At 41.7% G+C, this 21,661-nt stretch overlaps 2 protein-coding genes across 2 annotated transcripts in view; one reads left to right on the top strand and one right to left on the bottom strand.

The window, feature by feature from the left end:
- Window positions 1-1,102: 1,102 nt before the first annotated feature.
- prozb (protein Z, vitamin K-dependent plasma glycoprotein b) lies at window positions 1,103-10,983 on the top strand. The gene is made up of 8 exons (XM_071532537.1): window positions 1,103-1,214; window positions 2,730-2,893; window positions 3,812-3,836; window positions 4,042-4,218; window positions 6,679-6,801; window positions 8,282-8,361; window positions 9,893-10,031; window positions 10,118-10,983. Exons 1-8 carry the CDS (start codon window positions 1,103-1,105, stop codon window positions 10,981-10,983), a joined length of 1,686 nt encoding a protein of 561 aa, XP_071388638.1.
- Window positions 10,984-14,084: 3,101 nt separating this feature from the next.
- Window positions 14,085-21,661, bottom strand: part of pcid2 (PCI domain containing 2) — a 9,876-nt gene continuing 2,299 nt past the window's right edge. The window contains exons 4-9 of the mRNA XM_071532551.1: window positions 21,389-21,530; window positions 20,774-20,874; window positions 17,058-17,131; window positions 16,829-16,954; window positions 14,961-15,084; window positions 14,085-14,277 (exon numbers count right to left, since the gene is read on the bottom strand). Of these exons, the coding sequence (XP_071388652.1) occupies window positions 14,188-14,277; window positions 14,961-15,084; window positions 16,829-16,954; window positions 17,058-17,131; window positions 20,774-20,874; window positions 21,389-21,530 (657 nt within the window). The 3' untranslated portion in view covers window positions 14,085-14,187. The remainder of the gene's footprint in view (window positions 14,278-14,960; window positions 15,085-16,828; window positions 16,955-17,057; window positions 17,132-20,773; window positions 20,875-21,388; window positions 21,531-21,661) is intronic.

Genomic DNA, 21,661 nt, shown 5'->3' with positions numbered 1-21,661 from the left:
CTATCAGTTTCCTTTCACCACAATTTCAAGCTAATAAAGACTATGACAGTTACAACAACAGTCTCTTTGTGTAAATCCTATTATTTCTTCTTCTTGGTTGAATTGAAAGTTTCCATTGGCATTTATGTGTTCAGTGAGTTTTATGACCTTTGGGTCTTTGAAACCTGCTAAAACCTGTTGTCGATTTTCAAAAACACAAAAACCTTTTTCTCATTCCCTAAAATCAGAGTTTTGCAGATACACAGTGGTCTGATTGCTAGAAAGATAATTAAATTCAAGTATTTTATTACCATGACTGCTTATCAGAGGCATTATTGACAAAGCAGTTTATTTATCTTTTAACAAAGAAACCAACAGTTTATACATTCAAACTATACTGAGATGATACATTAGTACGTAATCACAACTATAATAACTACTAATTATTTAATTTGAAATCAGGAGCTATCACTCAATCACTTTGTCTCAGATACTTTATATTCCTCCTTGTTTATCTCAAAACACCACAGAACAAACACCAGGGTTCAAAGGTCAGCCGCTGCTTGTTTTGCAGTGTTTTGAGGACCTGTTTGAGGACATGCGTGTCCAGGTCAGAGTCCACAGCAGGAACAGGCTGTTTGCTGAAAACCAACATCAGAAAACCCACATTAACTCTTTAGGAAACAGAGACCTGATCATCCATGTTCAGTCAGGAGAACATTTTTCAGATTCTGATGAAAAGATGAAAAGAAACGTAAACACAGCGCAAGACGAACTGGAAAACAACCAACATGTCACTTTATGTTTCAGTAAAATGTCCGCTAGAGTTCTCCTGAAGGTGTTTAATCTTCAACAACAGACAAAACAATGATACAGTCAGTTTATTTTTAGATATGTATTATAATAAATGAGACAAACTTTAATAAATTTGAGAAAGGATGGAGGATAAAGGCAACTTGGTGAGTAGAGATGAGTTCCTTCTCATCTAATGAGTCACAGTTCTCTAATCTGTGTGTGTGACTCATCAAGGTGTGTGTGTGTGTGTGTGTGTGTGTGTGTGTGTGTGTGTGTGTGTGTGTGTGTGTGTGTGTGTGTGTGTGTGCCCGTCAGTGAAGTCAGTGTCATGGTGTTTTGTGGTTCGTTGCTTCGTAGCGTCATGTCGCCTCTCTGTCGAGCGTCCGTTCTCTCTCTCTCCCTCCTCGCCTGCTTCCTTCAGGTCCTCAGCCAAGGAGCAGGTAAGATCCTGACCTTTGACCCGCAGGAACGACCACAGGTTTGTTTCTCTGTCGCTGTTTGGTTTCAGTTAGTTTGAGGTTGAATTTAATCCTCCTGTCAGCATAATTAGCGGACTGTATGTTGCAGGTTTGGTGGTGAAGCCAGACAGATTTCAGTCTATAGATTAATTTATTTCTTATAAAGTAAATACTCATTGATAATATAGGCAAGGAAAAAGCCAATGCATATAGCAGATATTAAAAGTCTGTATATCCTTTCAAATATAATAGATTTTGCCTGAAATGAAATCAAATTAAATCACTTGTTTTCACTCTCACTGAATATAATTAGCTGTAAAAAAAAAAAAAAAGGTGTAAAAACTACTGTAAACCAAAAATTTTAAATATATGAACTTGTAAAGAAGATAAAATGGAGGTGATCATAATGTCTTCTCTTCACAAATTTCCTCATTTGTGTAGCCAGTATTGTAAATATAAATAATAAACAAATAAATACTGTAAAAACTGTTCTGTTTAAAGGTAACATTTGAAAAACGTTTGTGTCTCAGATATAACGTTCATATCAGAGGAGTTGTCAGGTTCCTCCAGTACCTTCAAAGCCTCAGTATTAAAGCTCCACTCCAGAGTCCAAATCTAAACCAGACTCAAAAGACTTAAATCCTTGTTACATACAGTCAGGACATTTCAGGGTGAAAATAAAAGCCTTCGCTCCTATAAATCACCATGTAAACAAAGCCAGTTGTGGGGTGACATTGTTTCAACTGGGGTCGTTTTACTGGAATCACTGAGTGGAACTTTATTCAATGTAAAGTCAGGCTAGAACAGCATTTTGACAGCAGCTTGCTTCCTTAAAAAGTGGTGTATTTCCTGTTGAAACAGGATGTTGGAGGCGGGACATAATGCAGGGAGGGATAAGTCAAAAGTGTAAACCAATGGGAGATCAGTTAGAGAGAGAAGGGCAGTTTGATTGGATGGGAGGGTGGAGGGGCGGGACTGTTCAAAAAATCTGGGATGTTTTATTGGTTGGAGTTTTTATTTATGCCTCCTGGTGCAGTGTGATGTCACCATTATACTCAAAGTAATGGTAAAAGTAATGGGATTTTGATATAAAAATACAAGAAAATAAAAATTGTGTCAGTTTTTTGCATTTATTAGTATATCGGTGTATATGATGAAATGGAAAATTAGCTAACAAGGTGAAAAAGTCATTTTTCAATTCATTGTGACTTCAGTGGTGAAAAAAAGTTTTCGAGTGTCAGTATTTTTAAAATTGTTCAATTGTTTTGTATTGATCTTTGCACCTAGAGCCTTAAAATGGTGTATTACATCATAGGAATCAATAGATTATTTAGTACGAATTATTAATTATTAAACCCAAAAAGTGCATTTTGATCAAACCTTTTCTGGTGTAAAATGGTTTCCAGTCACGTTGGAGTCTGGGTTTGTGGCTGGTCACAGATTTACAGCTGCTGTAGTCCAGATTGGTAGAGGCTGTTCTCTGTTGTGTGTTGTCAGTTTTCCGCGGCGCGCCTCAGGCCCGCAGCGTCTTCCTGCGCTCCAAACGGGCCAACACGTTCCTGGTGGAGGAGATCCTGCAGGGGAACCTGGAGAGGGAGTGTTACGAGGAAATCTGCAGCTACGAGGAGGCCAGGGAGTACTTCGAGAACACCGCCAGGACGGTCAGCACTGATAGGATAATAGGAATAATAAGCAAGAAATTTGAAACTGATAGTATCACACCATAGCCTGATATTCAGACTGAATCGCTCAACCAAATCTGAAGAGCGGGTGGGTCTGGAACCAGACTAATCACACCATTCAGCTGCTTGGTATTAACAGAAATCTCCCTCTGAAACCTCTTTCTATTAGATCTCATCAGTCTCTGATGTTCAGTTCATTCAGGAGTTATTTAGTGATGAAGTGTTGTAATTGACTTTCTTGATGAACCCACTTTCTCTCAACCTGTCTTGTTGACTTCTGCTGCAGTAAGGGGTTTCCTACGTTTCCCAGAATGCCTCTCAACCACACTGGGTCCATTTCTAAACATTGAGTGAGAATGCATGGTAAACTGCAGTTCAGTTCCTGCAGTTGGAGTTGGATGTGATGTCACCCAGCTTTTCACTGAATTGAATTAAATTAAACTTCCTGAAATTCCAATTCTCTTCCAATTCCAGTTGGGTTTTTTTCAAAATTCCAATTCCTGAGTTGAATTGGAACTGATGGGTTCGTTCATGTATTGATCCCAGCCTTCTCTCAACAACTCCCACAGAAGAGGTGTGAACTTGTTGCTTTCAACCTTAGGTGGGCGACTTCTATTTCCTGAACATTGGGACGTGTCTATGATTGTGGCCACGCCCACTTACTGAAAACAGAACAGGCTTGTTTGAGATGACTTTAATAGCCGAAAATAAGCAAAAGTAGCCAAATGCAGTCCGTTGGAAGAGTCAAAAAGTCAAACAACATTTGGTGGTGAAGCTGTAGTGAAGCAACTGACTAGATTTTGGATACAGATGTATAAAAATATATAGGATCCAGGTGGAAAATGTATTGACGATGACATTTCTGCTTTAACCTGTCGACCTTCTGTTTCTCTACAGAAGGCCTTCTGGAATGGTTACCATGGTGAGTTTCATTTCCTACAAAACACCTTTGATCTGGTCTGTCTGAATCAATCAATAAATAGTACACAGTAAATCAATCTGTGTCTGTCTGTCTGTCTGTTTGTCTGCCTGCCTGACTGCATCTACTTTATGTATACATGTACAGTATGTATCTGTGAATCAATCAATCGATCAGTCAGTCAGTCAGTCAGTCTGTCTCTGTCCAGGTAGGGACAAGTGTCATCCCAACCCCTGCCTCCATGGGGGGAGCTGTACTGACAAGATGGGGGAGTTCCTGTGTTCCTGCCGCCCCCCCTACTACGGACCGACCTGTGAACTGGGAGGATGGGGAGAACTGGGAGGGGGAGGGACACCGGCCACCGCGCCGCAACTCATCACATCAGGTTAGATACGATCACATCAGATTAGATGAAGCTTTATTGATCTCTGTGGGGAAACTTGGTCGTTGCAGCAGCAGAGAATCAGATGTAAATATAAAATATATAAATAAATCATCATCACAGGTAGAAATGTCATCGCCACAGGTAGAAATGTCATCGCCACAGGTAGAAATGTCATCGCCACAGGTAGAAATGTCGTCACAGGTAGAGATGTCATCGCCACAGGTAGAAATGTTGTCACAGGTAGAAAAGCCATCGCCACAGGTACAAATGTCATCATCACAGGTAGAAATGTCATCATCACGGATAGAAATGTCGTCACAGGTAGAAATGTCATCGCCACAGGTAGAAATGTCATCGCCACAGGTAGAAATGTCATCGCCACAGGTAGAAATGTCATCATCACGGATAGAAATGTCGTCACAGGTAGAAATGTCATCGCCACAGGTAGAAAAGCCATCACCACAGGTAGAAAAGCCATCACCACAGGTAGAAATGTCATCACCACAGGTAGAAAAGCCATCACCACAGGTAGAAAAGCCATCACCACAGGTAGAAATGTCGTCACAGGTAGAAAAGCCATCGCCACAGGTAGAAATGTCATCACCACAGGTAGAAATGTCATCGCCACAGGTAGAAATGTCATCACCACAGGTAGAAAAGCCATCACCACAGGTAGAAATGTCATCACCACAGGTAGAAAAGCCATCACCACAGGTAGAAATGTCATCACCACAGGTAGAAAAGCCATCACCACAGGTAGAAATGTCATCGCCACAGGTAGAAAAGCCATCACCACAGGTAGAAAAGCCATCACCACGGGTAGAAATGTCATCGCCACAGGTAGAAAAGCCATCACCACAGGTAGAAATGTCATCACCACAGGTAGAAAAGCCATCACCACAGGTAGAAATGTCATCACCACAGGTAGAAATGTCATCACCACAGGTAGAAATGTCATCACCACAGGTAGAAAAGCCATCACCACAGGTAGAAATGTCATCACCACAGGTAGAAAAGCCATCACCACGGGTAGAAATGTCATCGCCACAGGTAGAAAAGCCATCACCACAGGTAGAAAGGTCATCACCACAGGTAGAAATGTCATCACCACAGGTAGAAATGTCATCACCACAGGTAGAAAAGCCATCACCACAGGTAGAAATGTCATCACCACAGGTAGAAAAGCCATCACCACAGGTAGAAATGTCATCGCCACAGGTAGAAATGTCGTCACAGGTAGAAAAGCCATCACCACAGGTAGAAAAGCCATCACCACAGGTAGAAATGTCATCACCACAGGTAGAAATGTCATCACCACAGGTAGAAATGTCATCACCACAGGTAGAAATGTCATCGCCACAGGTAGAAATGTCATCGCCACAGGTAGAAATGTCATCACCACAGGTAGAAATGTCATCACCACAGGTAGAAAAGCCATCGCCACAGGTAGAAATGCCATCGCCACAGGTAGAAAAGCCATCACCACAGGTAGAAATGTCATCACCACAGGTAGAAATGTCATCACCACAGGTAGAAATGTCATCACCACAGGTAGAAAAGCCATCGCCACAGGTAGAAATGTCATCGCCACAGGTAGAAATGTCATCACCACAGGTAGAAAAGCCATCACCACAGGTAGAAAAGCCATCACCACAGGTAGAAATGTCATCGCCACAGGTAGAAATGTCGTCACCACAGGTAGAAAAGCCATCACCACAGGTAGAAATGTCATCGCCACAGGTAGAAATGTCATCACCACAGGTAGAAAAGCCATCACCACAGGTAGAAAAGCCATCACCACAGGTAGAAATGTCATCGCCACAGGTAGAAATGTCGTCACAGGTAGAAAAGCCATCACCACAGGTAGAAATGTCATCGCCACAGGTAGAAAAGCCATCACCACAGATAGAAAAGCCATCACCACAGGTAGAAAAGCCATCACCACAGGTAGAAATGTCATCATCAAGGATAGAAATGTCGTCACAGGTAGAAAAGCCATCGCCACAGGTAGAAATGTCATCGCCACAGGTAGAAATGTCATCACCGCAGGTAGAAATGTCATCGCCACAGGTAGAAATGTCATCGCCACAGGTAGAAATGTCATCGCCACAGGTAGAAATGTCATTGCCACGGGTAGAAATGTCGTCACAGGTAGAAATGTCATTGCCACGGGTAGAAATGTTATCTCCACAGGTAGAAATGATGTCACAGTTAGAAACATCATCTCCTTGATGTAAAATGTCATCACCACAGGTAGAAATATCATCACTGCAGGTAGAAACGTGTCGTGGGTAGGTAACAGTACAGAAGATAAACTGTTCGGAAGAGAAGAGAAAATGCATTGATAGTGCACACTGTAATTTAACATCTAGTGATGGAAGGATGACAGCTGTAGTTTCTGTGTGTGTGTGTGTGTGTGTGTGTGTGTGTGTGTGTGTGTGTGTGTGTCAGACTTCTCAGAGTGTCCTACTGAAGGTCCTACAGCTTGTCATCAGTTCTGCTCGTTGTTTTTCGGCTCGTTCAGCTGCTCCTGTGCAGCAGGATTCAAACTGCAGACAGACGGACAGAGCTGTCTGCCTGAAGGTACTGCACCCTGTCTCACTCTCATTCGCACTCTCTCTCTCTCTCTCTGTCTGTCTCTGTCTTACTCTCTCTCTCTCTGTCTGTCTCTGTCTTACTCTCTCTCTGTCTGTCTCTGTCTTACTCTCTCTCTCTGTCTGTCTGCCTTTCTCTCTGTCTCCAGGTCTCCATCTGAAAAATGTATCTGTTCTCACCCACACTTTACCTATATCTTACCGTAAGATATAGGTAAAATGTGGGTTAGATATAGATTCATTTAAGATTCTTACCACACTACCTATATCTTACCACACTTTGCCTATATCTTACCACACTTTACCTTTATCTTACCACACTTACCTATATCTTACCACACTTTGCCTATATCTTACCACACTTTACCTTTATCTTACCACACTTACCTATATCTTACCACACTTTGCCTATATCTTACCACACTTAACCTATATCTTACCACACTTTACCTGTATCTTACCACACTTACCTATATCTTACCACACTTTACCTATATCTTACCACACTTTACCTATATCTTACCACACTTGACCTGTATCTTACCACACTTTGCCTATATCTTACCACACTTACCTATATCTTACCACACTTAACCTATATCTTACCACACTTTACCTTTATCTTACCACACTTACCTATATCTTACCACACTTTGCCTATATCTTACCACACTTAACCTATATCTTACCACACTTTACCTGTATCTTACCACACTTACCTATATCTTACCACACTTTACCTATATCTTACCACACTTACCTATATCTTACCACACTTTACCTATATCTTACCACACTTTACCTGTATCTTACCACACTTTGCCTATATCTTACCACACTTACCTATATCTTACCACACTTAACCTATATCTTACCACACTTTACCTATATCTTACCACACTTTACGTATATCTTACCACACTACCTATATCTTACCACACTTTACCTATATCTTACCACACTTAACCTATATCTTACCACACTTTACCTGTATCTTACCACACTTACCTATATCTTACCACACTTTACCTATATCTTACCACACTTTACCTATATCTTACCACACTTTACGTATATCTTACCACACTACCTATATCTTACCACACTTTACCTATATCTTACCACACTTAACCTATATCTTACCACACTTCACCTATATCTTACCACACTTCGCCATATCTTACCACACTTTACCTATATCTTACCACATACTTTACTGAAACATGGCTACACTAAAAAATATGTTTTCCAATGTCACATGGGGGGCTCCGTAGACGTGATATTTTAGAATATATTTGATTATCAAACATGAAACTTTATTGATCTCTGTGGGGAAATTGAGTCATTACAGCAGCAAAGAGAAACAGGACATAAACATATAAATATCTATATAAATATAATGCAACCAGTTCCAACACTAGAAGCGGAAATATTAGAATAAAAGTCTGAAACTATTTGTGTGTCACCAGTGGAGTTTCCATGTGGAAGAGTTTCTGACAAGCTGACCGCAACAGGACCAATCTGTCACCATGGGAACTGTCCCTGGCAGGTAGGTCCCTCCCAGCCAATCACAGTGAGGTATGACCTCTCTCAACCAATCACCATGCAATGTATATTCCTAAACAATCGCAGTGATGTTGTTAGTTCAGTTTAATTTAGTTTAGTTTAGTCTTTTCTAAACATGTGATGAATACACACACACACACACACACACACACACACACACACACACACACACACACACACACACACAGCAGCTGCTTGTCATGTGACAGGTTCCTTTACTTGGTTTTCACAAGTTCCTGCCAACCTCAGACTGTAAACTGTTCGTAACCATTGGAACCAGAACCTTCCAGCACTTTGAGCCACTGGGTCGTATTGCTTAAGAGAATTGAATTTACTCGAACCCACAACCTCAAACCTTTTAAAGCAGCTGAGTCAAAGCACTTTGGAAGGTTTTTTTTTTTGTCAGAGCTTTTTTATCTTTACTTTGGATGTCGGCTTTAAAAAGGTTCCACAGGGTTGAGAAGTCCTGAAGAGCCGCTCCGCTGCGTTTTCCCCGGAATGAAGTTGGAATTGAACATAACAAAAAAAAAAAAAACTCAATGTAGTTGGGTCATCTCTAGCAATTCCATGACCGTGGACAATGGAGGTTCGTTTCTCAGTGGATTTGTCATCTATGAAGGTTAAAAAACAAATTTAGCCCCCATGCCCCTCGCGAAAATGCAGGCTAAAAAAAAAAAAAAAAAGGAATTTCTGACTTTCCAACAACGCAGCATTTCAACAGCTTCCAACATCACTCAGCCAATCAGAACTGAGGACGAAAACTGTTTTATATCGACCTTTGGATCAAGTTGTTCATACAAACATACCTCTGACACATGACCATCCAATGTCCTGCATGCAGCACCCAGCACTGCAAAACAAGAGAAATGTGGAGCGTCACTCAGAAAAGTCAGGTGCCATTTGGACTTCAGTGTTTTCAGAATATTCATTACCAGTGAATTAATGAATATTTCCCCCGTCACAGACAGTATGTAAACCACTTTAGTTCTTCATGAAGTATATGAAATACATTTAATGTTTTCTTAAAGAAAAAATGTCCTGATTTTGAAATACATCAGTGTAATTCAATCGCTTTTTCTTCAGTCTTATTGTTGCGACCAAAAGTACAATTTCACTTAAAAAGTCCAAGCAAAAGTGTAATTTATCTTATTGGTCTAAATGGATTCCTGTGACAAACTGTCTTTCTGTGCATCTGTTGTTTTTAGCCTTCAACTAACAGTAGAAACTCAATACACAGATTCTTATTTACCAATAAACTCTCCATTAAAACCACCATACCACTAAAATGTCCATAGGGAAGACAGGGGATGATACGAAGTAAAGGCTTTTTAGCACAAGGTTTTGTCCCACATAAATACAAACTAGTGTACAAATTGTGTGGCCAAACCCAAACTAAACCAACCTGGATTTCATCTGAAATACTGATCCAAACTGCAGGTAAACAAACCAATAAGAAAGAAGTCATTTACAGACAGTGACCGGGGCCGTGGTGTGCGTTTGGTTTCTGTCTCCAGGTGTCCCTGGTGGACAGCGGCGGGGCGGAGCTGTGCGGGGGGGTGGTGCTGGGCCGGCGCTCCGTCCTGACCGCCGCCAGCTGCCTCTTCCCGGGCTCAGGACCCGACCTCCGACCCTCCAGCCTCCACATCAGAGCCGGTGAGGAACTGGACAGTATGCTAACACTACTACTAATAATAATGATGATAAATCCAACACTTATTTGTCTCCCTCAGGTCATGCAGCCTCAGCAGTCCTCGTCTCTGTTCAGGCTCTGTTCATCCACAGCCGTTTCCGCAGAGATCGCCGCGACGACGACCTGGTCCTCCTCCAATTGGCCAGGCCCCTGACCTTTGGCCCCGCCCTCTCCCATCTCTGCCTGCCCACCAAGGATTTCAGCGAGAACGTCCTGATGCGTTCCGGGAGGACGGGGCTCGCCGGGGGACGGCCGGACGGGAAAACGACCTCTGACCCCCGGAGTCTGGTCTACGTGACGCTGGACGAGTGTCGCAGTCAGCTGAACGTCTCCCATCCAATCAGCAACAAGATGTTCTGCATGAGGATCCAAAATGGAGGAGGGAGGCAGAATCAAGGTGAAAGGCACAATGACAAACAGCTGCAAACCGGGACTGAGAGAAAAGTCAGAGCCCTAAGGAGCACAAATAGCCATCAGAGTCAAAATGGAGGCCAGGGGAGTCCAAATGGAACTCTTAAGAGCCAAAATGGAGCAGAGCGCCACGATGAAATAGAAAAACACAACGGCAGACGGCTCCAAACAGAAACCGAGAACCAAAACAGATCAGCGATTCAAAATGGCCGACAGAACCCCGCTGAGGCTGGTGGCGGTTCCAGGTCAGAGGTCAGCGGCGGGCGGTGCGGCCTGTTGCCGGGGACGCCGGTCGCCACGGCGGAGAGAGGGACGGTGTTCCTGACCGGCCTGCTGATCTCTCCGCCTGCAGACTGCGGCGAGCCGGGCGAGCGAGGCGGGCGAGGCGGGCGAGGCCTGGTGTTCACCAAACTGTCCCGCTACCTGGCCTGGATCAGTCAGAGGCTGAAGCTGGCCGAGGATCACATGACCTCACAGGTCAGCCAGTATCCTGAGGAACGCTAACCAGACCCCCCCCCCCCCCCCCAACCCCCGAACATGAACTGTAAAAACTTACCTGCTGACGTGTTAAAAAAAATAAAAAGTTTTAATTGACTGAGATTGATTCAGACTTGATTAATGCATGAAGAGAAGACTTGAGACTTGACTTGACTTGGGTTCTGGTGACTTGGGACTGGACTTGACTTGGGTTCTGGAGACTTGGGACTTGACTCTGACTTGTACTCTGATGACTTGAAAAGGTTTCTAAAGTCTTGACTTGAGATCTTGTGTTTGTGTAAATGACTCAGATTGAAAGTGATGAGATTTGTTCCAGCGGACGACTGAATTTAAATTCTGTTTTCTGAATTTGTATGGAATGATTGAATTTATTGAAGTTGAAACTGATTATAGAAATCAAACTCATGATGCTCTTACCGAGTTTTTATCCTATTAAAACCATATTGCATTGAAAAGTCCTAGATATTTAGTTTTCTTTAAGATATTAAATTGATACTGGACTCTTGATTTGCTCTGACTTGACTTGCTGTTCTACATTTAGACTTGAGACTGACTTGGTCAAACCTCTGGAAGAAAGTAATGACAGTGTGACACGTAAATGAGAATTTTGTCAAGTGCTTTTTGCTTCACTGTGAATGAAAATCGCAAAAGTAAAAGTTCATGTCCTCCACTCTCCTGACAAACTCACTCCTTCATTCAGCAGCTGGTTTCAGGTCTGGAGGTGGAGCTCAGTCTGAATCCACACTGCGGTCCGTCTGTTGCCTGGGTCCAGACCTTTGACTCCGCCCACTCCACCCAGTTGACTGATTCTGGTCTGGCATTGTGACCATACCTGCCAACATTAGGCTGTGAAAAAGAGGGAGATTTTTCTTACAAATAGATAGGGGGTGGGGGGTGGGGGGGTAAAATCTGCCTTTAACAATTATTTTCTGGTGCGTTTTGTACATTTATTGTACATTATTGTACAATATAGTTGCATTTGTGACCTTTCACAGAGATTAATAGCCTATGTAAATAACAGAATGAAATGCAGTATGAAATGTAAAAAAAAAGCACTTCAAATATCAAATATCAAAAAATCCATTTCCATTTTCCAGTAACTAAGAAAAAAATCTGTTTCTATACCAGATGAGAAGCATTCAGTCAGTGTCGATATTTCTAGATTATGTCATTTGGTTTATACAAAATAGCTCGTAAACAGCTCGTACATCTACAAGTTTACTGATGTGTCTCACGGTTAGAAAGAGGAAGGTGTCGCACCAAGTGGACTGACATGTGGAGTGGAGGAGGTCCTAGCGGAGCGGAGGGCCTGAGCGAGTGAGGCAGGTCAGGCCGGCCCGTCTGAGCGCGCTCAGCTCTGCCTCTGGGCCGGGTCGCCAGGTCCCACGACACAAATCCCCCACAGAAACTGAGAAACACCCGTTTGATTCGTATCGCTATGAAATCTGGAGATTGACGGGAGAAATTACCAATCGGGAGCACAGAGGGAGAAAGGGTTAAAAATAGGGAGACGCCCGCGAAAATCGGGAGTGTTGGCAGGTCTGATCGTGACATGAAACAGCGGTTTCTCGGTTGAAAGATGATCGGTCCAATAAGCGCCGAGGGGGAGACTAACGATTAACCAATCAGAGCCACGGGGGGGGGACTAACGCTGTCAAGCTGTGAGCCGGAACCAAGGAGGAGTAATAACAACATGGAGACGCTATAGACAAGACAGACGCTGCTATCCAGGCTGTTCTGAATCCATTAAAAGTCGTCGTACTTTGTTTTTACTTGGCTCCGTGTCGTCAAAGATGCTCTATACTTTCTGAACCGTCTCTGGTGTCGTCATGGCAACGCATCAGCGTCGACTTAAAACGACGTTAGACTCAGGCGGATACGTCCGTCTCTAGTGATCGGTTAGGGAAAATCGAATCCCCCCCCCCCACGGAAATCTGTTAAGAGTGGAGGCAATGTCTGACTTCCCACTGCGGCTCTGATATTCCATGACTTTCCTCTTCCATGACCCTCCTGGTTTGTTCATGTTGTTTTTCACCCTGAAAACCGTCTGGTGTGACGAACGTGTAAAAACAAGTTGGAAAACACATTCGGCTCGATTCCTGTGAAGTGACGCATTTGGAAAACTCCCCGATATTCCCAGACTTCCCCCTGAGAATTTATCAGATGTCCCTGACTTTCCAGGCATTCCATGCGCAGTGGGGAACCTGTTTTTTTTAGGAATTTTTTTTTTTTAGGAATTTAAGAGCCCCACAATCACCAGAGCACAAACAGAGAAATGAGGAGTTCGTTTCTCATGTCCACATTTCACCAGAGGGGTCAGAGGTCAGAGATTCTTCAGCAGGGATCAAACCTGTGACCTGCTGCTTACAACACCAACAGCAGTCAATGGAATTTTATTAGTTAACTTGGTAAATATTTAAATTTCAGAACACCCAGCACCCCCCGCAGACACCAGGCTTTCATAATACTGAAGAAAATTCAAGTGGCAAACTCTTCTCTTTTAGTTTTGTGCTTTATTTCTCCCACCGGACGTTTCACAGCATGAAGCTAAAGGAAAAGAGAAAAGCGTGCCGCTAGAATTTAACTTGGTAAATATAAAAACTGCAAAGCACAGCGCTATTATAATGAATTTGCACAGTAAATGGGATTAAAATATACAGTTTTGAATTAAAGCGGCACGGCGGCAGTTTAGTTACAGAAAAGACAGTAAGATTTAACGGAAGGACGATTCTGATTTTTTGAAAAACCGAATCTCTCAAAGCTCATGAGAGACTGAACTGGATCTGCCTTCGCTTCGTTTGTGAAAACTTATCAACCTGTCAGTTTTTAAAAATAAGTTGCACATAAAATTAAACTCACTATAAAATCCCGTAAATCATCAAAGTAATCAATCCAGCTGGAATTCTGCAGGTTGGTCAGAAATGCATTGCGGGACAATCAGTTCAGTTTTCATCATGGTGGAATTTGCACCAGGAAAAAAACAAAATACCATCAAATATCCATTCACTGTAAAAAATTTAAATCTATTAATTATTAATATTGGCAACTAATTGACACTCGTTAATTTAATAACTGAGTCAGATACATGCTTTACAAACCATCATCTGTTTTATTCAACATTTTTTACAGTACAAAAAAAAAAAAAAAAAAAAGACATTTTCCGGGAAGGACCGGGGAGCGTTGCAGCAGGGGGATTGTGGGTAATGTAGTCTAAGAGACAGAGGAGAGGGGGGGGAAGGGGTTCTGCTTACTGACCACCAGCTTCTGGTGCTGATGGGAAATATATCCTTTAATATGACCCTAAGAGGAGGAAGAGGAGGAGGAGGAGGAGGAAGAAGAGGAGAGGAGGAGAGAAAAGAGGAGTTGAATATTAATTCCAGCAGCAGTATTGTAGTGATGCGTTTTTAATCCAGAGCACACTGTAAAAAATGTTAGGAGCTATTTGATATTTTTCCTTTGTCTGAGTTGTTTTTCACAGTAACAAACTGTCTAAATATTTGTTAAACTTTTGTTTTCTACGCTGTTTGGAATTGAATGGGAGTGAATGAGAGGTTTGGCAAAACTGATTTAAAAATATCTCATAGCAGGAAAAAACAATTAACATTAAAGGGATGGAAAATGTAAAAAAAAAAAAAAAAAAGAGCAAAAAAACTCCAATCTTGCTGGAATTGGCTTTGAAGTGATTTTATCTTTTATCCAGATTTCTGAAGCTTATTTCAGGAGGTTTTTAGTCCAATTCTCTCACTGAACTAATAGATCACTTTTACTGGTTTTAATAAATTAGAGCTTAGAGTGAAATTTCTTAAAACTAGCAAAATTATCTGCAAAGTCACTTAGTCCAGTATTGAGTCTTAAAACTCAGTTATAAGAAACAAAAGGATAATAAATACTATTCGTCTTCATTAACAGCTAAATTACTAATCTATATTGGCTCAGGGTGTGTGTGTGTGTGTGTGTGTGTGTGTGTGTGTGTGTGTGCTCACCATGTAGATGAGGTTGGCCAGGATGCACTGCACCTCGTCCAGGTCGACGTCCTCCAGCTGCATCATCCGCAGAGAAACCAGGAAGGCGTCCAGAGGCAGCTGGTGGGTCCGCAGCAGCTGGTACCTGTGTGTGTGTGGGGGGGGGGTCCAGCAGGGGGGTCAGAGGTCAAGAGGGGTAACAAGAACATAACAGAACTGACTATCACCTGAGGTCACTTGGGGGCTTTCACTCCAGCAGAGTTTGAATCAAACCCATCTCAACAAGTCATCTAGCCTCATATTCAGCCTTCAGATCTTCCTGTTCTCAAACCAAGAGAGACATTCTGCAGTGAGGAGAGATAACTCCACTGGTCTCCCCTACAGCTTCACTTGTTTCAGGAGTTTTCTAGAACAGAGTGTCAGTCTGTTGAAAGCAGTCAGTTGATTTGCGTTGGAAACAAGTGAAACTACCTCAAACAACCGGCAGATTTGTTCACTTATTTTAAGAAAATTAGAAACTTTTAGGACTCAATAACAGACTGAATGAGTCTTGGTTTGGACTCCATGGTGTCAGATATCATACAGGAGTTTTGTTGTATTTTTACCCGCCGACTCTCTGACCAATAACCGAACAACATTTCCAACCACATGACTTTGTTTACAAGTTCTGGAGCGTTTGATTTTTGCCTTTGTGAAAGCGAAAAAGAAAAGGTGCATCGTTCTCACATTCGGCCCGAACCAAAGAAACAGAGTGTCAGGTGTGAAAACGCTCTCGGTCTGAATCCAGGTAGTTTGAGTCAAAAGTTCCTAATCTGAAAGTTGTTTTCGAACTCCGGTGCGGATCAAGGAACCAGGAGGCGGTCTGAACTGTGGTCCGGTTCATCGGTGAGAACGCAGCATGGAGCGCTGTATCCTAGACCAGAGCTGCCCAACCTTTTTCCTTCAGGGAGCGCTATTCTATCACCGAGTAAACTGACGACCCCTGACGAAGTGACATATTTTATGGATATTTCATATTATATTCAATGCATAACAATAACAGCAGAACAACTGATAACTGTACAATTAACCCAAATACTGAACGCAATAACTGCAGGAAGTTTGTGTAAAACGAGCAATTTGGATGAATATCGAGCAGATTATGTGAATATTGCATCAGAGATTCGTTTTCCTGATATTTTTAGGAACGTTTTATACAATTCTCTGTATTATTTATTTTTTAACTATCATACATACTTATTATGCTTATTTTGGACAGATTCAGTGTTTTCTTCTCCCTGACGCTCTCTGGTTGTTTTAACTGAACTTTTCTAAAGCAGGACGAGGCTGTTCAGCAGAGTGAATATAGCTTCATGTGTTCATGTCTTCACCGCGCCCTTATCCTCCTTTATATCTTATAAAAAACATCTAAACTTTAAAAATAACGACTACATTTAGTTCTTTTCTTCACAGAAATTAATGACATGCTGAGATATACTGTATATATATATGTTTTTAAGTTTTCTTACACCCCTTAAGACCAAGAAGGCCTTGCGATCCCCGATAAAGCTTTGGCGACCTCTAGTGGGGGTCGGGACCCCCAGGTTGGGAACCAGTGTCCTAGAGCATATGCAATACTACACGCACTCACACATATGGGCAATTAAGAGTCCAGCTGACCTGCAGGTCTTGGACTGTGGGAGGAAACCAGGAGAACACGGGGAGAACATGCAAACTGCACACAGAAAGGACCGGGGCGGAGATTCAAACCCACGACCTTCCTGCTGTGAGTCAGTACGAACCACCGAGCCACCGTCCCGTCCTGAACCCGAACCCGAATCCACTGCAGGTGCTGTGGGTTAGGGTTCTGGGGGGACTGGGACCGACAACCCGCAGTCCCAGAAACTCACACTTTCTTGAAGAGGTTCCTGTAGGTGATGATCTTCAGCTTCTCCAGGATCAGGAAGATCCCACAGCGGATGAAGAACGTCTCGTGTTTGGCCAAGGCCTCGTTCAGCAGCAGCAGATTCCCCTCACTGACATCATGAGAGACATATTGTTATGGAATATAATGTTAGCACACTAAATATCTCAGAGACGTGGAGGAACAGGGAATCGAACCCTCAACCCTCTGCTTACCTCACAGCTTTGGTGACGTCAGCAAACTGCATGAGGTCGTATTTCCTCAGGAGCTGGTGGGTCGGCATGTGGCCCTGAAACACCAACAACCTGGAGTCAAACTGGGCGTACTGGGAGCCATTTACCCTGCACCCATAATGCATTAGTGTAAAGGGTGAAAACTGGGAGCAAACTGGATTTAAACTGGATATAAGCTATGTGTAGACTGGCTATAGACTGGATGTAGAGAAGTCAGAGTGAGCACACGCACATCTTTTTTCCAGGTGCTGAGTCGAAATATTTACTTCATGCAAATTCAAAAAGACTCGCAACACTGTGGCAGCTCCCAATATTTTGCTTACTTTATTCTACATTAAATAAATACGTTTCGAGCCATCAGGTAGGTTTTGCAATGAATCAGACAGGTTCAGGTGTTCCTCATTTACAGAATGGATATAGGTCCCACCCACAGGTGTGATCATGGAAAAACCAATGAAATCTCTACAAAGAAAGAAAAAATAGAAAATTATAAGAAAAATATAACCCGGAAATCCTGATTAACCATTGTTAGAAAAAACCCCAATTAATTTATATCTGAGTATAATTCAACTAAGTAGGTATCATACTATACATATCAAAAAGCATTCACAGTATAAAGATGGGCCTATTTATAGTTGTAGAGATTTCATTGGTTTTTCCATGATCACACCTGTGGGTGGGACCTATATCCATTCTGTAAATGAGGAACACCTGAACCTGTCTGATTTATTGCAAAACCTACCTGACGAAGAGCCTGTGAGGACTCAAAACTTTTTTTTTAATGTAGAATAATGTAAACAAAATATTGGGAGCTGCCACAGTGTTGTAAACTTGATATAAAAGAGGTGTAAACTGGGTGTAAACTGGATATAAACGAGGTGTAAACTGGATATAAACGAGGTGTAAACTGGGTGTAAACTGGATGTAAACTGGATGTAAACTGAATATAAACGGGGTGTAAACTGGATGCAAAATGGGTGTAAACCGGATGTAAACTGGATGTAAACTAGGTATAAATAAACTGGATGTAAACTGGATGTAAAATGGCTGTAAACTGGATGTAAAATGGGTGTAAACTACTGCATGTTAACTGGAAGTAAACTGGATATAAAATGGGTGTAAACTACTGCATGTTAACTGGAAGTAAACTGGATATAAAATGGGTGTAAACGGGATGTAAAATGGATGTAAAATGGATGTAAAATGGGTGTAAACTGGATGTAAAATGGATGTAAACTGGGTGTAAAATGGGTGTAAACTACTGCATGTTAACTGGAAGTAAACTGGATATAAAATGGGTGTAAACTGGATGTAAAATGGATGTAAAATGAATGTAAAATTGGTGTAAACTGGATGTAAAATGATGTAACTGGGTGTAAAATGGGTGTAAACTACTTGCGTGTTAACAGGAAGTAAACTGGATGTAGACTGGGTGTGCACTGGCAAATCACATAAATGAGCAGATTGAAAGAGTAAACAGTTAAACGAGTAGGTGAACGAGTGAAGTGGAGTAACAGAGAGTGGTTCAGGAGTTAAGGAGAGTTCCTGACCAGCAGCATCTTCACAGGCAGAAGGTAGTGTAAACTGGGTGTAAACTTGATGTAAACTGGGTGTAAACTGGATATAAACTGGGTGTAAACTGGATGTAAAGTGGATGTAAACTGGATATAAAAGAGGTGTAAACTGGGTGTAAACTGGGTGTAAACTGGATATAAACGAGGTGTAAACTGGATATAAACGAGGTGTAAACTGGATATAAACGAGGTGTAAACTGGATATAAACGAGGTGTAAACTGGGTGTAAACTGGATGTAAACTGAATATAAACGGGGTGTAAACTAGGTATAAATAAACTGGATGTAAACTGGATGTAAAATGGCTGTAAACTGGATGTAAAATGGGTGTAAACTACTGCATGTTAACTGGAAGTAAACTGGATATAAAATGGGTGTAAAATGGATGTAAAATGGATGTAAAATGGTGTAAACTGGATGTAAAATGGATGTAGATGGGTGTAGACTTGATATAAACTGGGTGTAGACTGGATATAAACTGGGTGTAAACCGGGCGCAAACTGGGTGTAAACTGGGTGTAAACTGGATGTAAACTGGATATAAACTGGATATAAACTGGATATAAACGAGGTGTAAACTTGGTGTAAACTGGATATAAACGAGGTGTAAACTGGGTGTAAACTGGATGTAAACTGGGTTGTAAACTGGATATAAACTGGGTGTAAACTGGATGTAAAGTGGATGTAAACTGGATATAAAAGAGGTGTAAACTGGGTGTAAACTGGATATAAACGAGGTGTAAACTGGATATAAACGAGGTGTAAACTGGGTGTAAACTGGATGTAAACTGGATGTAAACGGGGTGTAAACTGGATGCAAAATGGGTGTAAACCGGATGTAAACTGGATGTAAACTAGGTATAAATAAACTGGATGTAAACTGGATGTAAAATGGCTGTAAACTGGATGTAAAATGGCTGTAAACTACTGCATGTTAACTGGAAGTAAACTGGATATAAAATGGGTGTAAACTGGATGTAAAATGGATGTAAAATGGATGTAAAATGGGTGTAAACTGGATGTAAAATGGATGTAAACTGGGTGTAAAATGGGTGTAAACTACTGCATGTTAACTGGAAGTAAACTGGATATAAAATGGGTGTAAACTGGATGTAAAATGGATGTAAAATGGATGTAAAATGGGTGTAAACTGGATGTAAAATGGATGTAAACTGGGTGTAAAATGGGTGTAAACTACTGCGTGTTAACAGGAAGTAAACTGGATGTAGACTGGGTGTGCACTGGCAAATCACATAAATGAGCAGATTGAAAGAGTAAACAGTTAAACGAGTAGGTGAACGAGTGAAGTGGAGTAACAGAGAGTGGTTCAGGAGTTAAGGAGAGTTCCTGACCAGCAGCATCTTCACAGGCAGAAGGTAGTGTAAACTGGGTGTAAACTTGATGTAAACTGGGTGTAAACTGGATATAAACTGGGTGTAAACTGGATGTAAAGTGGATGTAAACTGGATATAAAAGAGGTGTAAACTGGGTGTAAACTGGATATAAACGAGGTGTAAACTGGATATAAACGAGGTGTAAACTGGGTGTAAACTGGATGTAAACTGAATATAAACGGGGTGTAAACTGGATGCAAAATGGGTGTAAACCGGATGTAAACTGGATGTAAACTAGGTATAAATAACTGGATGTAAACTGGATGTAAAATGGCTGTAAACTGGATGTAAAATGGGTGTAAACTACTGCATGTTAACTGGAAGTAAACTGGATATAAAATGGGTGTAACTGGATGTAAAATGGATGTAAAATGGATGTAAAATGGGTGTAAACTGGATGTAAAATGGATGTAAACTGGGTGTAAAATGGGTGTAAACTACTGCATGTTAACTGGAAGTAAACTGGATATAAAATGGGTGTAAACTGGATGTAAAATGGATGTAAAATGGATGTAAAATGGGTGTAAACTGGATGTAAAATGGATGTAAACTGGGTGTAAAATGGGTGTAAACTACTGCGTGTTAACAGGAAGTAAACTGGATGTAGACTGGGTGTGCACTGGCAAATCACATAAATGAGCAGATTTAGAGAGTAACAGTTAAACGAGTAGGTGAACGAGTGAAGAAGTGGAGTAACAGAGAGTGGTTCAGGAGTTAAGGAGAGTTCCTGACCAGCAGCATCTTCACAGGCAGAAGGTAGATGAGAATCATCCTCTTGTTCTTCTGACTGGAGCGATGACAATGCTGGAAGGAGAACGAGAGATACTCCTCCGCTAGAGAGAGAGAGAGAGAGAGAGAGAGAGAGAGAGAGAGAGAGAGAGAGAGGAGAGAGAGAGAGAGAGAGAGAGAGATAAGTTTGTAGTATTTCTACATGTGTGATGTGTACATGGTTTGTAGTCACTGGTAGTAGTTTGTAGTATTTCCCGGTCAGACGCAGTACTAACACAGTACTAACACAGTACTAACACAGTACTAACACAGTACTAACACAGTACACACACAGTACTAACAGTACTAACAGTACTAACACAGTATTAACACAGTACTAACACAGTACTAACACAGTACTAACACAGTACTAACAGTTCTAACAGTTCTAACAGAGTACTAACACAGTACTAACACAGTATTAACACAGTACTAACACAGTATTAACACAGTATTAACACAGTACTAACACAGTACTAACACAGTACTAACACAGTATTAACACAGTATTAACACAGTACTAACAGTACTAACACAGTACTAACACAGTACTAACACAGTACTAACACAGTACTGCACCTGGTTTGAAGTCGCTGTCGAACATGGCCTTGCGGCCCACGTAGTATTTGTACGTGACTCTCTGGGCCATGCTGTAGTCGTTCTTCAGGTTGGAGCTGTCAATCGCTCTGATCAGAGGCTTACACAGGTGCAGCTTATTGATCTGACACACACACACACACACACACACACACACATCAGATACAAACACAGCTTCCTAAGCAAGAATCCCTTGAATAAACATCTCCTGACACATCAAATAAAACTTCATATTATTCTACACCAGCGAATGTT

This window comes from Centroberyx affinis, unplaced genomic scaffold, assembly GCF_046629955.1.
Source record: "Centroberyx affinis isolate AG114_WGS23_722 - 3 ecotype Tasmania unplaced genomic scaffold, CSIRO-AGI_Caff_v1 ptg000152l_1, whole genome shotgun sequence".
NCBI lineage: Eukaryota > Metazoa > Chordata > Actinopteri > Beryciformes > Berycidae > Centroberyx > Centroberyx affinis.
Note: the sequence above shows the minus strand (reverse complement) of the source record. Positions and strands in the feature narration are given on the sequence as shown.